The 19,254-nt window shown below is 44.9% G+C and overlaps 1 protein-coding gene and 1 long non-coding RNA gene across 4 annotated transcripts in view; one reads left to right on the forward strand and one right to left on the reverse strand.

Annotated features, from left to right (window-relative positions):
* LOC137224858 (NACHT, LRR and PYD domains-containing protein 1b allele 3-like) overlaps nt 1-2,199 on the reverse strand; it is a 37,211-nt gene extending 35,012 nt beyond the window's left edge. Inside the window, exon 1 of one of the 2 annotated variants that reach the window (XM_067737883.1) lies at nt 2,096-2,199. In XM_067737883.1, the coding sequence (XP_067593984.1) occupies nt 2,096-2,163 (68 nt within the window). In that variant the 5' untranslated portion in view covers nt 2,164-2,199. Of the gene's footprint in view, nt 1-1,710; nt 2,007-2,095 lie in introns of those variants that run through there. The other variant, XM_067737884.1, reaches the window with a different exon arrangement.
* On the forward strand, nt 1,063-4,753 carry LOC137224859 (uncharacterized). 2 transcript variants are annotated; one of them, XR_010943539.1, is made up of 2 exons: nt 1,063-1,386; nt 4,055-4,753. It is a non-coding gene; the product is annotated as an uncharacterized lncRNA (long non-coding RNA). The 2 variants fall into 2 exon arrangements; XR_010943538.1 differs by having other exon boundaries at nt 4,522-4,753.
* The last annotated feature ends 14,501 nt before the right edge of the window (nt 4,754-19,254 follow it).

Below are 19,254 nucleotides of genomic sequence, written 5' to 3' on the forward strand. Positions count from 1 at the left end.
TTTTTTTGAGGAACAAAACTTTACTTTTAGCCATAATTTGATTCAAAGTTCTCTTTAACAATCATTTACAAGTCTTGCTGTTAACTGACCACCTCTAAAGAAGTGTTTTTGATATTCCAAGCGGACACAGTTTATGTCCTAGTGTAGTTTTATTCATGCTAACTTCAAGAAATTCAACAGCAAAACCCATCCACAACAGACTTTTCTAAGACTGTCTTCCTGATTGCAACAGTGTTTTAAAGAATAGATGAGGAAAACACACACACACACACACACACAAAACAAAACCAAAAAATCCCTCCCTCCTTCCTGAGAGAAGCTGGGCCTAATGTTCCATGAATGATCCATGAAAAACTGAAGTCGTGAACACTTTAAACCTCCACATTCTCTTCTTCCTCTAGCTGATCCTGTAGAAACTCTTTTTGTGTCAGGGACTGTCCCATAAGTAAATTCTCTGCAGAGTCTCAATCTTTGCCGAGCGTTTCTGCACTGTTTTGGGTTGGACTTCCTGCAAGTATTTACTGCAATGAGAGGATTACCTAAAGGATATATTTCACAAACAAGCCATCACGTGTCTTCTGCTGCAACACTACATCCAAACACTACAACTAAAAGACTGCTTTTGCAGATGACAGTGAGTCCTGGAGAACTCGACCACAACATCCCAAACCAGCTCTTAATAGACATTTCCACGTAAAAAGCGGCGGCTTTTAAAGGGCTGTGGGACGCTGATAACACACAGAGGCATTGGCTGCCTTTACAGTAATAGCAGAAATCCTTCAAGCAATGTTGATCTCGCGCCTACTGTGCTCAAGACATTGTTAGGGCCCCATGGGGGCGTTGAGGGGATGATGGGCACGGGGGTGTCCCACGCATGGGCAAAAAGGGATTAAGGAAATAATCCTGCTCTCAACTCAACTTGAAAGCCGGGTGGTCAAAGCACCGATGGTGTTCAGTAAAACCTCCCCAGTCCTCCTCCAGGTGCAGAGGGCGCAGGAACTCCAGAGAGCTGAAGCTCAAGGGCTGGGGACACACGAGGACAGCAGAACCGGGCCTCGGGGGCGGGGAGTCGCCACGGAGGCGGGAAGGGAGCCGGTCCACACACGCTGAGAGCAAAGGGGATGCCGCAGGGAGACTTGCCCTTCTCCTCACTCGCCCGCCGCCAGGTGTATGTGAACAAATCGGGCCCACCTGCCGCTGCCGCTGCCGCCGCCGCGGCCCCCGCCTGGGGACGGGTATCGGGCGTGGGGAAGCCGCGGCGACAGGGGGCAGCAGTGCTGCCCGTAGCCCCGCCTCCGGGCCGGGAGCCCTGGGCCTCCGAGCTGCGCGCCACCGCCTTCCGCGCGAGCACCTGCGCGCGACCCCGCCGCCGCCCGCCCGACCCAGGTGCGACCGCCCGGGCCCCCCGCCGGGGGGGTAGGGGGTCGGAATCCGGGAAGCACGGCGCGTCGCCTCCCCCATGCTCCGTGCCCGCGCGGGGCAGGCGCCGCCGCCGAAGCGCGCTTTGTTTGTGCGGCCCGAGCGGGGATGCCGGGGCGGGAGTGGAGCCCTCGCCCCACCCGGGAAAGGGCAAAAGCAGAGCCTGCGGTGAAGGGTGCTAAAGACCGCAAAGCCCCTTCTCCACGCGGCGATGTTGGGTCCAGCCGCACCCCACCCCCGCTCTCCCTTTCTCCTTCCGAACCCCCCCCCCAGCCCCGCGGCTGCGCTCACCTGCTCTCCGCGACCCCCGCGCCTCGGCTCATCGTCGCTCGGCGACTGGGGGGCGGGGGGGGACGACACGCGCGCCCGGGGCTCGACGCTCGAGTGACGCCGGGGCGCCTGCAGGAGGGGTTCGCGTGCCGACCGCTGCCCTGCGCACCCGGAGGCGGCCGACGCTGCCGGGGGAGTGAAGAGGGCGAGCGAGAGCCACAGGGGGAGGGGACTGGGCGGGAGGGGGCGCCGGGCGCGCTGCTGCAGCCGCAGCCGGAGGCCGCCCGGGCTCCCTAACGGAAACGCACGCTCGCCGGCGGCCCTGCGCGTGCACGCCGGCGTGCACAGTCTCACACGTGTGCACACTCTCACACGTGCGCACACCGGCCGCTCGGTAGCTGCTTACCGCCATGCCCGAACTAGGCTTGGTGACACTAAGCCGAGGCTTCTGTGAAAGAGAAAGGGCAGCGCCATTCTGGAGGGGACGGAGAGCTCATGTCATTCTGATTGGGATTGGATACTCCTGTGTCTGGGGGGTTTTCACGAGACAGCCCGCCCCCTACAAGGAATTCCCAGATTCTCTTCTTAGGATCTGTAAGCCCCCTAAAATTATCTTTCAGATTTTGTACCTAAATACAAGTGTCTGGGATGAGGGACCACAGCTTCCTAAGATAAAACAGCTGTGTGACCCCAACCCCACCCCAGACTGTAAGGATGGATGGACTAAACCAATGGCTCCCAAACTTTGCTGCACATTGAATCACCCAGGGAGTTTTTCAAATCGCGACGCTCTGAGTAGTATCCCAGATCAATTACGTTAGTGCAGTGGGATCCGGTCATCCGTATTTTTCAAAGATCCAGGTGATTGCAATATTCAGGAAAGTGTGGGAACCACTGCTTAGACTGTCGGTGATCCTCACTGTACACTGTTTTCTTTTACCCCGTTTTTCAGCGTGATTGTTTGCTTGTCTGTCTTTTCCATGAGGTGGTGGGTGTCACACAGCATCTAGCCCAGGTCTGACTCCCTGTAAGTGCTCAGAATGCCTTTACTGCAGGAAGGAAGCAAGGCAGGGTCAGGGATAGGCCCTCTACCTTGTAGACCCCTCTTTGATCTTTCTGAAATTCTCCACAGGCTGACATACCCTTGACCTCATGGAAATGGCTTCATTGTAAGGCCTGAAGCTGGGAAAGAAAATGGGTCATTGCAGCTTGAAGGGCTATCTGTCTTTTAGATTCTTCCAAATGTCTCTACCCCAGAACACCCCTTACCTGCCTCACTGTGACTCAAAGGTCCAGCGCTGGCAGTGTGGGTGTGTGCAATAAAGTCATAACCCCGATGGATGGAACACCTGTGAGTCCAGCACTATGATAAGATATTTTATACTCTGGGGAAAAGCTGGCCTGGTGCTATCACTGGGCCTTGGTGTTCTTCTCTTAAACATAAACATGGACAATTTCTCAGAACATCAACCTGAGACAAGGCCCCTCTGTGACCACGACGGATGAAGACAAGAACAAGACTCCTTAATCATGTCTAAACACAGACAAAATATGAACATTGTCCAAGCCACAGTGGACACACAGCTATCCTGGCCAGTTAGAGTGACTGCTGCTTCTTTGCCAGTTAACAACCTTAGCCTCTCTCTGGTCTGCCCTTCTATGGATAAGATTTATAAGGATACACACTCACAGAATGACCCCTGCTTTCCTAAGCCCTCCCCCAATCAGCTAACCAAAACCCAAATCCTTTAATAATATTTCCTAATACCCTCTCACTGACACACCTCCAGGATGGTGTGCATTTCCCTCACTGCAATGAGTAATAAATTCAACTATGTAAACTATAGGTATATTCCTAGGGGTATTTGGCAAGGGAGCATTAAAAATAACTTAGTCGACACAAGAGCAGCACAAGGTAAATATTACACCCTCTTCACGTATAAGCTAACCAGGATTTGTACAGATCCTATGACTCAAACTCACACAAGGCTGCCTGGCGGTCAATGGAGAGCCAGGGTTCATGTTCACCTGGCTTTGTGGGGAGCCAGGCTTGTGTGTTTCTTCCTCACAGGAACTGTGGCTTCCACATGAGCCTGAATTCCAGTCTTTTGCAGTTCAGTCTTTTTCTAGCTATGGGAACTTGAGGAAGTCATTTAACTTTCTTGACTTCAGCTTCCTTGCAAAAGAAAAAAAATAAAAGTTGGTCTAGGAACTGGTATTTTTTTATCGAGATAGACAACATTTTATTAGTCACAGGTGAACAATATGATTCGATACGTGTATATATGTGAAATGATCACCATAATAAGTCTAGTTAACATCCATCACCACACATAACTATAAACGTTTTTTTTCTTTTTTTAAGGTACGTGGGCCTCTCACTGTTGTGGCCTCTCGCGTTGCAGAGCACAGGCTCCAGATGCGCAGGCTCAGCGGCCATGGCTCACGGGCCCAGCCGCTCCGCGGCATGTGGGATCTTCCTGGACCGGGGCACGAACCCACGTCCCCTGCATCGGCAGGCGGACTCTCAACCACTGCACCACCAGGGAAGCCCTAAAAGTTTTTTTTCTTGTGCCAAGAACTTTTAAGATATAATGTCTTAGCAACTTTCAAATATACAGTACAGTATTATTAACTCTAAGGATATATATACCATTGGTATATTTTTCGTAAGTTCCCCAGGTAGCCTGACACAGCACCTGTTGGCAGACCCTGGTTTGGGAAGTTACCTTGCAGCGGCCAGATCTGAGTTACCCTTTTCCAAATGCCATTGTCTCACTTGACTCTTGCCTCACTCTTCTCTCCTTCCGGAAATTCTCCTTTGGCTTCCAGGGGGCCCCTGTGATATGACAAGCAAATGAACTAAAGCCTGAAAAACCATGGAGTGGACTTGGAATAGCATCCTGCAGCCTCACCTGAGTCCTGGGATGACTGCAGCCCTCGTGGACAGCTTGCCTGCAATCTCATCACAGACCTTGAACCACAACCGCTCAGCTAAGCTACTTACATATCCCTGACCCACACAAACTATGAAATAATAAATTTTTGCTGTTTTAAGCTGTTATATTTGGGGGTAATTTGTTATGCAGCCAAATAATAACTCATACAAAAGGAAATAAGATCCTAGAGTTAGTGCGGTGGAATCACATCATTTGCACTTTTAGGTAAATTCAACCATACTCTGCAAAAGAGGGAGAGAGAACAAGTTACAGTGTTAACGATTCTGCCTGCTACTCCAGTGAAATAAGGGGATGTGATGAAAGAGGTAGATCTGGTTTCATCAGTCAGTCTCTGACCCAGTCCTGGGCATCTCTCATGGAGAAGAAAGTCTTAATGCACATTTTTAAATATCCATGTTTTGTACAAAGTGGGAAGAATAAGTTAATTCACTGACTTGGGATCTATATATAACATAGTCAAAATGACCCTTGAAATCCCTTAACTCATCAGGACCCGAGCCCAGGACATCCCCAAACCAAGAATAGTACTGACTTTAGACCAGTGTAAGAGGGAGCCCAACCCTGGGACCCTGGCTTCAGAAGACCCTTCCATGGCCCTCCTCCAATCACACCTCCCACGGGCTAAGAAGTCCCCAAGGGATGTGCCCTTCCAGAGCCTGTACTCTGCCTCCCACTTCTAGACCAATCTCAGGGGATGAGAGACCCCCACATCCCTGTCCAAATGGCCCTGAGCTCACTTCCAGGGCCAGCATAGGCCTTTCCCCAGGTCCAGCTTTCTAAGGGTGGGGCATAGCACTAAAGAGCCCATGCCAGGGCACAGGGAGACCAGGTGCAGCTGTTTAAAGGGATGTGGATAGATTGTGTGTGCAAGCCGAGTGGCCTACACACGCGCACAGAGCCCCTCGCCACACAGACGGACCAGCAGCGGAAAACCAAGAGGGAAGCCCACGGACCCCAAGCTGGCTCTCAAAATGCTGCCTCGTGCTGGTGTATGACTCTGAGAAGTCTCACTTGACCTGTCCTTCCTGTCAAATGAATCAAATGAATATTTGACGGGAATATTTGTCAAGGCAGGAAGACAAAATATATTTCATTAAACAGTGCATTCACTCGATTTATAACTTTTACATGTTTAGACGTATTACATATGGATGTCCATATGGACAGGAGAGCAATGGGATAAGGTGATTATTTTTCCATCTCCTTCTCCTTTTATTTAAATGTATTGGTGTATGATTTTGCCCAGCACATTTGGTTAAATGCACAAAGATGGTGTGTCTTCTTTCTCGGAGGCCCAAATGGGGCTTGTTCTTGGGGATCTCTCTAGGTAAGGTCAATGACTAGATTTGTGTGTGTGGTGGTTACTGCTTAATCCTTTGCTGGGATAATTACTCATCTCAGTTGACAGTGTCTCTTCCAGACCATTTTCCCTGCATCTTCATATATATTATAAAAAACATTGTGTGTGTATGTTTGCTTCAAAAATCGTATGATATATGCACTATTTTTCAATTTGTTTGTTCTTATGCTACAATATATCTCAAAGGTCTGTGCATCTTAGTAACAAATTTTGCTATTTATTTATTTATTATTAACACTATTATTTATTTATTAGCACTATTCTGTTAAAAATACTTTATCTGATTTTGATATTAAATGTACTCTATGAAATTTGTATGTGTCATGCACGTTTTTAGATTAAAAACGTAAGTTTATTTATTTTAATTTTTGGAGAAGGGGTGTTAGTGGAGAGAGATTTGAAGAGAGGATTTCCTGAAGACATCTAGGAGAATTCCTTAAATACTGCAATACCAGGGTGAGAATTGCTTATGTAAGCTGTGACTCAGAGAAGACCAGCCATTTTCTGACTTAATTATGGCAAAAACTACTCAGTTTTCTCTCCACGTCTGTTTTCTCTGTGTCCTAGACTCTTGTTTTCTGTTTCCGTCTTGGAAAGGCAGGTGCAGACAAGAAACCAACAGTAAGCTGTTCTTTGGGTGCTGACATTAGCCAGGAGAAATCTTTATTTATGTGTTCAAGCAACTCTTGGTTTTCTTCCTAAAGGCCATTTGATATATTCTCTTGAGTTCTGAGCTACCTTGGAGCTTGCATTGTTTGTTTTCTAGAACAAGGGCATCCAACTTTTTTGTTTAAGGTACTTTACATGGCATCCTAGGGCTTGCTATGCATCTGCTTCTCCAACTGACAAAACGTGCCATCCTCCAGGCTCCACAGGGAAAGAGGGTGTTGCCCACTGTTCTGCTGTCAGTCAGAGCTCACCACGGTGCACGTTCATTACAGCAAAAACACACCACCACTGACAACAGGGAACTTTGCCCAGAACTGACAGACTCCCAGCACTGAAGCTAAATCATTTATCTAGAAGAATCTAGAAGAATCTTTTATCTAATTGTAATGGCCTGAATCTTCCCCCACTTCCCGGCCCCCTAATTTATATGTTGAAGCCCTAACCCCCCAATGTGATGGCATTAGGAAGTGAGGCCTTTAGGAGGTAATTAGGTTTAGACGAGGTCATGAAGGTGAGCCCTCCAAAATGAGATTCATATCCTTATAAGAAGAGAAAAAGACACCAGAGCTCTCTTTCTCCACCATGTGAGGAAATAGCAAGAAGGCAGCCTAGTTGTGAGCCAGGAGGCAGACCCTCACCAAAGACCAAATCTGCCGGCCTCCAGAACTGTGGGAAAGAAATGTCTGCTTAAGCCACCCAGGCTATGGTATTTTGTTATGGCAGCTCCAGATGACTTAGATACTAGTCTTTAGGCTTCTATGGCTGACACCTGTTACCATAATTTTAGGGAGGGCCACTCTGCTTCTGCCTTTATCTAGCTGAACTTTCTCTTTGTCTCAGTTACTTAAAGAGACAGGGAGTGTATGAGGAAGAGATTCCAAGAAAGTGAATTTAGTCAGGAAGTTGGCATTCCTGCCCTCCTACACCCATTATGCTCCCACTGTAATCGTGCCTCTGAAGACGTAACTACCTCAAAGAATCATTTCCACATCTAGTTTTACAGTACATCACTGTGTCTTCAATTAACTCTAGGGCTGTTACAGAACAATAAAATGTCACAACACAACTTTTTTTTTAACTTTTTGGGTTTTTTTTTTTTTTTTGGCTGCATTGGGTCGTCGTTGCTGCGGGTGGGCTTTCTCTAGTTGCGGCGAGCGGGGTCTACTCTTCGTTGTGGGGAGCGGGGTCTACTCTTCACTGCAGTGCACGGGCTTCTCCTTGCGGTGGCTTCTCTTGTTGCCGAGCACAAGCTCTAGGCGCAGAGGCTTCAGTAGTTGCAGCACGTGGGCTCAGTAGTTGTGGCGCACGGGCTTAATTGCTCCACAGCCTGTGGGATCTTCCCGGACCAGGGCTCGAACCCGTGTCCCCTGCATTGGCAGGCAGATTCTTAACCACTGTGCCACCAGGGAAGTCCCTCAACACAATTTTGATTCACCTTAATTTTGAAAGTTAAACATCATCCAGGCTTTTTTCTAGAAGACAATAGAATAATTGTCATCCAAGAAAAATTGCACGTTTTCCTTTTCATGTGTTTCAGTACTGTTTTATGTATAAACCCTGTTCCCCCCATTTTTGATGACAGACTCTGTAATAGTAGTCAGGGTATTAGTTAAACTGAGAACAAATTTAGAAAAGGCTTGCTGCACAAAGTGGGGTCCACAGACCAGCAGCGGGGGCATCACCTGGAAGCTTGTTAGAAACGCAGAATCTCAGGCCCACCCAGACCTGCTGAGCCCCACTCTACCTTTTAACACAATCTCCTGGTGATTTGTAGCCACCTTACAGTTTGGAGAGCACTGATTTTAAAGATACTGGGTAGTTCACAGACGCTTCTTCAGGAGGACCAGATTTGGGATGTTAACATCTGGAACAAAATCCAAGTCACTCCTCAGAGGAGCTCAGTGAGGACAGCAGCCTGGGGGCCCAGGTCACAGCCCAACCCCCGGCTTAGGTGAGGCCAGGAAAAGGAACAGAAAGGAGGCATGTGCCTCTGAGGTGGAGGGATTCTTCAAAACAAAGGCAAGGGGGTTCAGCTGCTGGGTGGCCAAAAAGAATGACAGACCTCCTCTTCCTATGTATTTCTTTTTGGAGGAATGGTGGAGTCTAGCTCTGCCGTTACCTGCCCAGACAACTTTAGCAAGTGCAAGGACATTTCATAGCCTGATTTCTTCATCTCTAATATTACTTTGAAGTGATAGTTTCTATTGACATGGAACTTTACAGTTTGCAAAGCATTCCCATGCATATATTTTCATTTGAACCAACAGGACAACTCCGTATGACAGATAAAGTAGCGTTACCTCCATTTCACATATTGGAAAAGAGAGGCACAGAGTGACCTGAGAGTGCTAAGACCCCAGATCTTCAAGCCCTCGTACTGTGACGCTGGAACCACAGCCACATGAGTTCATGTGTGTGCAAGTAAATTGAAAACTGTAATGTGTTATTCCAATCAAAGGTGTTCCTTAGCACTCTAGTAACATTCCACAAATACACGTCTAACTGGATCGACTCATCCACCAAGATGCTGGTCCCAGGATCAGCTTGTGTTGTGTTTCTCTCCTTGTGTTGTGGTAAAACTATTACCAGGAAAAGCTACTAATTAATATTAGTGATGATGTGCATATGAATGAGCAATAAAGGAAACCCTAGCAACCCAGATGGAAGGAAATGATCACACTAAAGTTGTCTCATTGTTTAGAGTCTTCTGCATAAAGTAACTGAGAAAATCTTAAATGTTTCTTTTGAACTACTTTAAAGAACTAAAATGACCATTTCAATTATTTGTTATTATCCTCATACTTTCCACATTCTTCTACAAGTTCCTATGACCAATTCTAGGAGGTTCAAAGGCAGCTAAAGGACCAGGATAATGATAAGACCAGAATTCAAGTCTTCTGTTCTTAAAATCAATGTTTATTTTGGGTTTTTCAAATGAGTCTGTTTTTTTTTCTCTAGAAAGACACAATAGTTTCCTTTCATCTGTCTCTTAACAGTAGGTCACACCCTACAGTTCTTTTATCATCTGTTGTGAATTTCACTAACTCTAGTTATTTCTTTGTCATTGATGTTACATTTAAGTGAAAGGATTTTCAGCAGGGCTTTAAATTGGGTGAGGTCTCAAGGTCAAATGTCTGGCAAAGCCTGCCCTAGGAAATAGCTTTTCAGTTAAAGCAGTAGAGAAAGGAATATTAGGGTTTCTTTTTTATTGTTATAATCCCTGCTCTGCAAATAGATGATGAAAAATACACCTTAACACCATCCTATCTAAACTGAAATGTCTTTATTCACATTCATTTCCTTGCCTTTTTTGTGGGGAGAGGGCTCCTTTCCTATTTTGAATATGTATGTATTCATAAAAACTACCATTTGTGGTGTGCCTACTATATGCTAAAGATTATACCAAGCATTTAAAATATATTATCTTGGGACTTCCCTGGCGGTCCAGTGGTTAGGACTCCACGCTCTCACTGCCGAGGGCACGGGTTCAGTCCCTGGTTGGGGACCTAATATCCCACAAGCCGCGTGGCACGGCAAAAAAATAAATAAAATATATCATCTTAAATCCCCTTTGGTACTATCAACAATATTATCAACACTCTGCAGTTGACTATACAGTGGAATAATTACAATAATAGTAATCACTAATTTTCACTGCTCTTTACAATATAATTGGCAATAGCGCTGAGCTCTTTCATGTGTATTGTCTTGCTTAGTCCTCACATCTGCCTTATGAGGTAGCTACTATTATCATTCCCATTTTACAGATAAGGAGACTGAGGGACAGAGAGGTTAAGAAACTTGCCCATGGTCACTCAGTTAATAAGTTTTGGAGCGGACATCCCTCCCAATGCGGGTTTATTGCCAACGCCTTTTTGTTTCCAGGAGCAGGTTACTGCTGAGTTCTGCTAATTTCTTCATAAACACAGTTGCCTTTGAAAGGCCTTTGAAGGCCTTGCTCAGCATAGACTCTAGCATTAGACAGATCTGGCTTCAAATCCCAGTGAATTTAGTCTGGCCATAACCATCAGGGCAGTTTCTCCCAATTCTGTCACCAAGTCTACTTTCCAGCCAGTGGAGAAGGAAGAAAGAACAAAAGTCCACATCCCTTCCTTCTACAAGCAAGCACGAATTCTGCCCCCTTCCCACGGGTCTGGGCTTCATCTCATGGCTAGATCCGAGGAAGGCTGGGGAATACAGACATTATACTGGCAGCCATGTGCTCATCTAGAATTTATAGATTTTACTAAGAAAGAAAGAAGGGTAGAATGAATATTAGGACAACCAGGAGTCTTTTCCTCCTCAAGCTTCACCACTCTGTGACCTTGGACAAGTTAACTTATCCTCTCTGAGCCTCAGTTTTGTCCTTTGTAAAATGAGGATAGTAGTATCATAAGCACATTGTTAGGATTTAGCTAGTGCGTGTAAGGTAACTAGCTCAGTGTCTGGCACAACAAGTATTCAATAAATGTTAACTACTGATAATATTGAGAAGGATTGTATAATTGAAGCACCAGATTGAAGCTACAACGATGTATGATGACTCTCAAACTTGAACTCTACTGTCAGCATCTCACAAGGATTGTTTGCTGGGTATTGTGTCATTGCTGAGTTTTCTCCTATCTATATTTCAAGGAATTCTGGAGGTAAATGGAGTATTAAAAATGAGATATTTTCAGATTCTCAGACAACTGGGGTTTAATTTCCCCAGGTAGAAATGGTGATCCCACTAGAGTGTATGTGTGTCACCCTATATTATCTAGATATACTTAGATAAAATATCTAGATATTAACCTAGAGCAGTGACACTCAGCCCTAATTCTGCAGAATTTCTGGTGGTCTCCAATTATTTCTAAGGGTACAACAAATTCTTCAAAATAAACTTAACTAAAATAATTTTTATGCACACAAGATACACAATATTCTGACATTATTTTATGCAACATTTAGTGTGCTCTGACCATGTACCAAGCACCCTGATAGGCACTGGAGATACAAGTGAAGGTAGACATGGGCTCTGCCTTCCTGAAGTGAACAGTCTCTCAGGGGAGAGAGATTTTAATCACATAATTGCACAAGTCAAAGTTAAAATTGCAGCTCTGGTTATGAATGGGAGGTACATGGTGCTCTGAAAATGTACAATAGGGGGAAATGGCTATACAGAGAGATGGGGAAGGTTTTGCAGAGGAAAGTCATGCCCTTTCGCCCTCTGAAGCATGAGGAGGAGTTGAAGAGCTTAGAGGACATGTTCTGATGCTCTGGAGTCAATCAGGTTTTGTGGGGTCTGAAGAATATAACACTTCTTTCAGAAAAAGAATATACATGTAGCCTACTTTTGCAAATTTTACAAAAACACATGACCATGGAAAGATATTAAGTGCCCTGTGCAATTAAGGAGCTCTAAGGCTTAAGCTTCATCAGCTGCATGTAACCGCCTTGGGATGGGATAGACTCACTTCATAGACTGAAATGGGCCCAGTAGGCCTTTGAGTTGGGGATTTAAGAGGCAGCCTTATTACCCTTTCCCTGCTACTTTCCACTCTGTGAACTTGTGCAAGTAACTCTCCAGTCTGGTTATCCTTGATTGTCATACTGGGATTTAAAAAGCTTTTAATAAAACAGTATGTGTAAGCACTCGGACAGAGGTGTGATCACTGGTAGTATTGTTATTAAAGCATTTGAAAGACCTCGTTGTCCTTCTGTGAAATGCAGGTTTACTCCAAGGCGGGAGGCTGTCTCTGAATGGTGGTTCAAGGACAACCCCCCCTACCCCATTCACAGTATGAGGTGGCTGTCCTGAAGCCAGAGATGGGCTCTCACCAACCAAAGCCTCAGGCATGTGGTGAAGGCTAACACTGATGGCTTTTGAATGAGCAAGGGAAGTTTCTAGGCCCTGACAGGGGAGACAGTACTCCAGTTCCCTCTTAGAGTTAGAGGCCAGTGAGAACTCTGTAGTAACCTCAGTTTTTAGATTTTTTTTTTTATAAATTTATTTATTTATTTTTGGCTGTGTTGGGTCTTTGTTGCTGAACACGGGCTTTCTCTAGTTGCGGCGAGCGGTGGCTACTCTTTGTTGCAGTGCTTGGGCTTCCCACTGTGGTGGCTTCTCTTGTTGCGGAGCATGGGCTCTAGGCACGCGGCCTTCAGTAGTTGTGGCTCGAGGGCTCTAGAGCGCAGGCTCAGTAGTTATGGTGCACGGGCTTAGTTGCTTCGCGGCATGTGGGATCTTCCCAGACCAGGGCTCGAACCCGTGTCCCCTGAATTGGAAGGCGGATTCTTAACCACTGCGCCACCAGGGAAGTCCCTGGAACTGACTTTCTGAAAGGTGTATTCATGGGCAGAGAGATGCCTCCATCCGCCATCCTCAGGATGTGCAACCCAAGGCAGAACATAGCATGGGTGACCCACCATCTCAATTGGCCTGAAACTCTCCCAGTTTTAACACAAAAAGTGCCATGTCCTGAGGAAACTCCTCAGGCAAAACGAGACAGTTGGTCACCCTCCCGCAGCAGAGGGCACCTTGTAAGCCCTTACCATTCTGCTGCCTTCTGGTGAGAGTGGGTATGACAGGCATTGTTATTGTCCACCCACTTCGGGTTCCTGTCTATTTCCTCACAGGAGGGAGGATTACACTTCTCTGTTCCTTTGAAGTTAGATGATGTCATGTGACTTGCTCAGTCCAATAAAACATGAATGGAGGGCTTCCCTGGTGGCGCAGTGATTGAGAGTCCGACTGCTGATGCAGGGGAAACGGGTTCGTGCCCCGGTCCGGGAAGATCCCACATGCCATGGAGCGGCTGGGCCCGTGAGCCATGGCTGCTGAGTCCGCGCGTCCGGAGCCTGTGCTCCACAACGGGAGAGGCCACAACAGTGAGAGGCCCGCGTACTGCAAAAAAAAAAAAAAAAAAAAAAAAACATGAATGGAAGAGACGCTTGTGACCTCTGGGTAGAAGCATTTAAGAACGAGTATGGGGGAGGCAGGGGAGAGATAAATTAGGAACTTGTGATTAACTGATACACACTACTATATATAAAGTAGGTAACCAACAAGGACCTACTGTATAGCACAGGGAACTATACTCAATATTCTGTAGTAACCTATAAGGAAAAAGAATCTGAAAAAGAATATATATACATATATATGTATGTATGTATAACTGAATCATTTTGCTGTACACTTGAAGCTAACATGACGTTGTAAATTAACTATACTTCAACTAAAAAATAATAATAATAACGAAATTAAAATTTTAAAAAAACAGTATATAATCCTTCATATTTCCTCCCTCCTCCCGTGGTACTGGCAACATCTAGATGGTGGAGGCTCTGTCAACCTGAATCCCTGAGTAAGGACCACACAGAGCAAAGCCCCCCACCAACCCTCAACATTATGTAGCAAAAGTGTATAATAAACTATTGTTCTTTTAAGTCACTGAGATTTGGATATCTTTTGCTACTGCAGCATAACCCAGTCCACTCTGACTGATACAGGAAGTAAAGCCAAGACCCTATGTAGAGTTTATAGTATTAATATGGTTTTAATGATTTTCCTGTGGAAGATGATAATAAAACCTTTGTTCATATCCCAGTATGATGCTGACAGGAGGAAAATACAGTGTCATTTTTCCAAACTATCCAGCAGGAGAAAGGCCCTGGACTAACCTGAAGGCCTGGTGAGTAAAACTCCTTGGGCGTCAGATTACACTCACAGGTGTTGGCCTCTTGACTTCCCAGGACTGGACAGGTGCATGGTGCCCAGGCCCTTCAAAGCAAAGGAGGCTCTGCCACTAAAGATGGAAAATTTTAATGTGCGACTCTGATAGTAACAGGGTTAAATTAGATATTACATATATATATATTTACACACATACATACATACATATACATATATTTAAACAAGTTTATGGAGGTATCATTTACATGCCATAAAATAACTTTAAGTTTATGATTCCATGATTTTTAGTAAATTTACCAGGTTGTGCAACCATCACATTTTCATCCATGAGAACATTTCCATCATCCCAGAAAGATCCTTCCTACCTATTCATAGTTCATCCCTATTCCCACCTCTAGCCTCAGGCAACCACTAATCTACTCTCTGACTCTATAAGTTTGCCCTTTCTTGACACTTTATATAAATGGAATCATACAATATGTAGCCTTTGTGCCTGGATTCTTTCACTTTGCATAATGTTTTTGAGGGTAATCCACATTGTAGAATATATCGGTGTATATATCAGTATCAATATGTATGTTTTTACATATATATCAATATGAGTGTGTATATATATATAGATACAGATATAGCGTGTGTGTGTGTGTGTGTGTGTGAAGAGACAGGGTATGATAGAGAAATCTTAGGCCTCAGAGACTATCAAATTTGTTGAAAGTACAAATAAAAACAAAAATATGTGTTGAATCCCAGTCCCTGGAAACTCTCAGAATATCAGTTCAGTTACTCCCCACTCCCTTAAGAGAGTAACAAAGTCTCTTTATCTGAGTACAGATACTGCCCAACATATTCCAGCATTTTCATCCTCAAGGTTTACACTGAAAAGTGACTATACATTAGAAACAGTATCTCCCTGTCTAGTGATACAGAGACAGGGCAGAACACCAGAAACCTCACAAAGGCCATCTCCTCCTTGTCACTCAACTTCCCCTCAGCCCTGCAGACAGAGCAACCGCAGGTGTGCAGCTGGCATCGTCCCTTTTCCTTCCTCAGGCTAGTCTTTCCAGCGGTGCTAATGAGCCCTGGAATAAACTGCTCAAGAACAGGCAGCAGGAAGGCAGGAGAAAAAAGGGACAGGATAGTTCATAAATCAGACAAAGCAGTAGCAGATACAGCCCAAGCAGGCTTAAAGGGAAAAATCCTGGGTGTAGGGATTTGTACTCAAGATACAGATACCTATATACCTGTACATAAAGCTTTTTACACCTTATATACGTACACAGTGTATGTATTTTTAAGCACCATAAACTTTGTATACCCTGGCTGCTTCCATAGTGCGCCAAATATTTGCTCTGTTCAAAGATAATAAAAACGTAAGTAAGAAGACATCACAATTTTTTGGTGGCGCCGCATGGCATGTGGGGTATTAGTTCCCCAGCCAGGGATCGAACCCACACCCCCTGCAGTGGAAGCACGGAGTCCTAACCACTGGACCGCTAGGGAAGTCCCAAGACATCACAATATTGCAAAAAGCATTTACGCCCGGACCTGAGGAAAACTGCTGTTTCCAAGACGCCCTATTCCATGGCCTATACAGGAAAAGAAACTTAAAAAAGAGTGGGTATATGTATATGTATAACTGATTCACTTTGCTGTACATCTGAAATTAACGCAACATTGTAAATCAACTATACTCCAATAAAAATTTTTTTAAATGCCCTATTCCAGGGGTTCCCACCCTAGCTGTGCATTAGAATCACCCAGGGATTAAAACATACAATGCCCAGGCCATGCCCCAACTGCATTAGATTTCTGTGACTGTGCAACAAATCACCACAAACACGGTGGCTTAAAACAACAGAAATTTATTCTCTCACTGTTCTAGAGTCTGCAAGTTTGAAATCAAGGTGTCAGCAGGGCTGCTCTACCTTTGAAGGCTTAGGGGTGGGGGTGGGGGTGGATTTTCCTGTCTCTTCCAGCTTCTGGTAGCTCCAGATGTTCCTGGGCTTGTGGTTGCATAGCTGCCTCCATCTTCACCTGTCCTTTTCCTCTTCTGCATGTGTCTCTCCTCTGGGTGTCTCTTATAAGGATACTTGTTGGAAATATGGCCCACTGGGATAATCCAGGATGATATCATCTCAATATGCTTAATTACATCTGCAAAGAACCTTTTTCCAAATAAAGTTACATTCACAGTTTCTAGGAAGTGAATATACCTTTTTGGGAGTAACCATTCAACCCACTAATAATTGCTACGGACTGGATGTTTATGTCCCCCCCCAGAATGCACTTGCTGAAACCTAATCCCCAGTGAGATGGTATGTGGAGGTGGGGCCTTTGGGAGGTGGTTAGGTCATAAGGGTGGAGTCCTCATGAATGCGATTGGTGCCCTTATAAAAGCGGCTCCAGAGAGCTCCCTCACCCTTTCCACCATGTAAGGACTCACCAAGAAGACAAGCTGTCTATAAACCAAAAAGTGGGGTTTTACCAGATGCTAAATTTTCTGCACCTTGATCTTGGACTTTCTGGCCTCCAGAAGTGTGAGAAATAAGTTTCCATTCTTTATATGGAAACTTATTTGGTATTCTGGTATTGTGTTATAGCAGCCCAAAAAGACTAAGACAGAAATCAACCAAATAAATCAGGCTCTTTAGGAAGCGACGCTGGGCATTAGTATTTTTTAAAGCTCCCTGGGTAATTCCAACATACAACCAAGTTTAAGAATCACTAATCTATTTGAACTGCCATCTCCTCCTGCCCAGCAAAGGTCCTGGGGTAGAAAGAGATAAGAAGCCCAAAGAGGAGCCCAGAGGATGTTCCTGGCCCCCAATACACATCTGAAGCTAAGCAAGATTGAGTGGACTGTCCAATCTCAAAGGGAGAAGAGGTTGAAGAGAGGGAATTTCCATGGAATAATATAAAAAATGCCCGATGGGATGGGAGAAGCTTCTAGATTTTAAGGTTTAGAATCTGTTTATAGAAGGAAGTGTTGCTAATGGTTAAGGGCAGGGCCGTGAAGTCAGATAGGCCTGGTTTCAAATATTGGTTCTGTCATTCTCTTGCTGTGTGACCTTGGGCATGCTACATAACCTCTCTGCACTTTAGTTCTCTCATCTCTCAAAATAGGGATGAGACGTCAGCTACACTCCTGTCAGTTACAGAGATAAAGGTTACCAATTGGAATTAGAAATGATGGCCCCAACTCCCAGAGAGCTGGCCAACTGGATACAGAAAAGAATGCAAAACTATGAGAAACAAGTTAAATATATAACCCCTTGTTTATTTTTATCTGTAATTACTAAAACTAAAGTAAAAGGAGCATTGAGGCAGATCCTGGCACTGTGCCATGCTTGGATTTGGTGGGTCTGAGCTATGGTTGCTACCCTCAGGGCTACTACCAAAGGGACAAATGATGCTGGCACAACAGATAATACCTCTACAACCTCTGGTCACCAAGGAAGTAGTCCAGGTGGTGAAGGGAAGCAGGTATTAAGGGTGTGAAAAACCAAGAAACTATTAAACCAAAGGATACAGTGTGAAGGAGCTATCTCATTTTGTAGATCGATATCATCAGCTTCCTGAACTTTTACTAAAATGGGTAATGAGTGTGACTTAACTTAGGACTGATCTACTTGGCTTTGCATGTTTGATTGATCCAGGACCTACAGCTTACTATTGAACAATCAGAAATCAGAGATGGCTATATATGATCCAAACACACAGTAGGTTGTTCCTGAAGGGACAGCTAGCCTGAGGGACTGGATAAAAGCCACTGTAGGGTTTCTTTTCCCTGAGAATGTTAGCTGGTGGCTCCCCTCCTTAAATGCTGAGTGGAACTCCCCAGATGATGCAGCCCTTATGCTGCATATGCAGTCCATGCTGGGTTGGCTCTATGATGACCAGGATGTGCACCTATGTAATATGCTCCTTAACTTAGATCATAGCAAATGCTGTGATCAAGAGAGCCCCTTTTGCACAGACACCCCATGTAAACCTACTGCTGCAAAATCAAGCAACAGTTCAAGAGACCATAACAGAATTGTTATCTCAGTTCACCCTTAGTCTAAGAAAATTGGATCCATTCACAAAAGCATAGGGGGGAAAGGGATAGTCAAGGTGATAGGGACAGAGTAAAGGGACAAAGTAGATAATTAAATAGTTAATCCCACTAGGGGATTGTAAGTAAAAAAAAAAAAAAAAAGAAGTATGGGAGACCTATGTAAGTTAATGATCACTCAAGAAAGCAGGTTTGCTTAACCACAAAACCAAGCAGGCTTGCTTAACAACAAAACCAGGCAACAGAAGCATGAGAGATGCCCCAAAACAATAAAAAATAAAACATCCTGCCCAGTGAGCTCAGTAGGTTAATGATTCCTAGGACATACTCTTCTGGGCACATTAAAAACAAAAATATAAGGAAAAGGTCACATTATACTAAAACCTGAGATGACTTACTATTTTTAGCGTATGTTACCACCTTTTTGCTCATTTCCATCGTGCCACGACAAGTCCTGGCTTGACCTTGTAGGGACAAGAAAACTCCCCTGCCCAACCTGGAGTGGGAGCTGATGATGGAAGCGTGACGTCTATTCAAGAATGAGAAAGAAGGTGGTCTTTTCTCCCTCCTTTTTTTCCCTTTAATTATAAAACTGTAGCCCACTAAGTTCTCAGGGTGCGGCACCCTCTTGCCTACCGGCTTATAAGCCTCACAGGCATCCTATTCTAATCAATCACTTCTTATCTACCACTTTGCCTCTTGCTAAATTCTTTCTGCTCTAAAACATAAAAGAGCAAAGCTCTTCAAATTCCCGCAGAACATCACCTAGTGGTTTCAAAGGGGCTAGTCCTACCAGGATGGAAATATTCATATAGTTATTAAGAAATGGGCAGAGGGGCTTCCTTGG

This window comes from Pseudorca crassidens, chromosome 5 (genome assembly GCF_039906515.1).
Source record: "Pseudorca crassidens isolate mPseCra1 chromosome 5, mPseCra1.hap1, whole genome shotgun sequence".
Classification (NCBI taxonomy): domain Eukaryota; kingdom Metazoa; phylum Chordata; class Mammalia; order Artiodactyla; family Delphinidae; genus Pseudorca; species Pseudorca crassidens.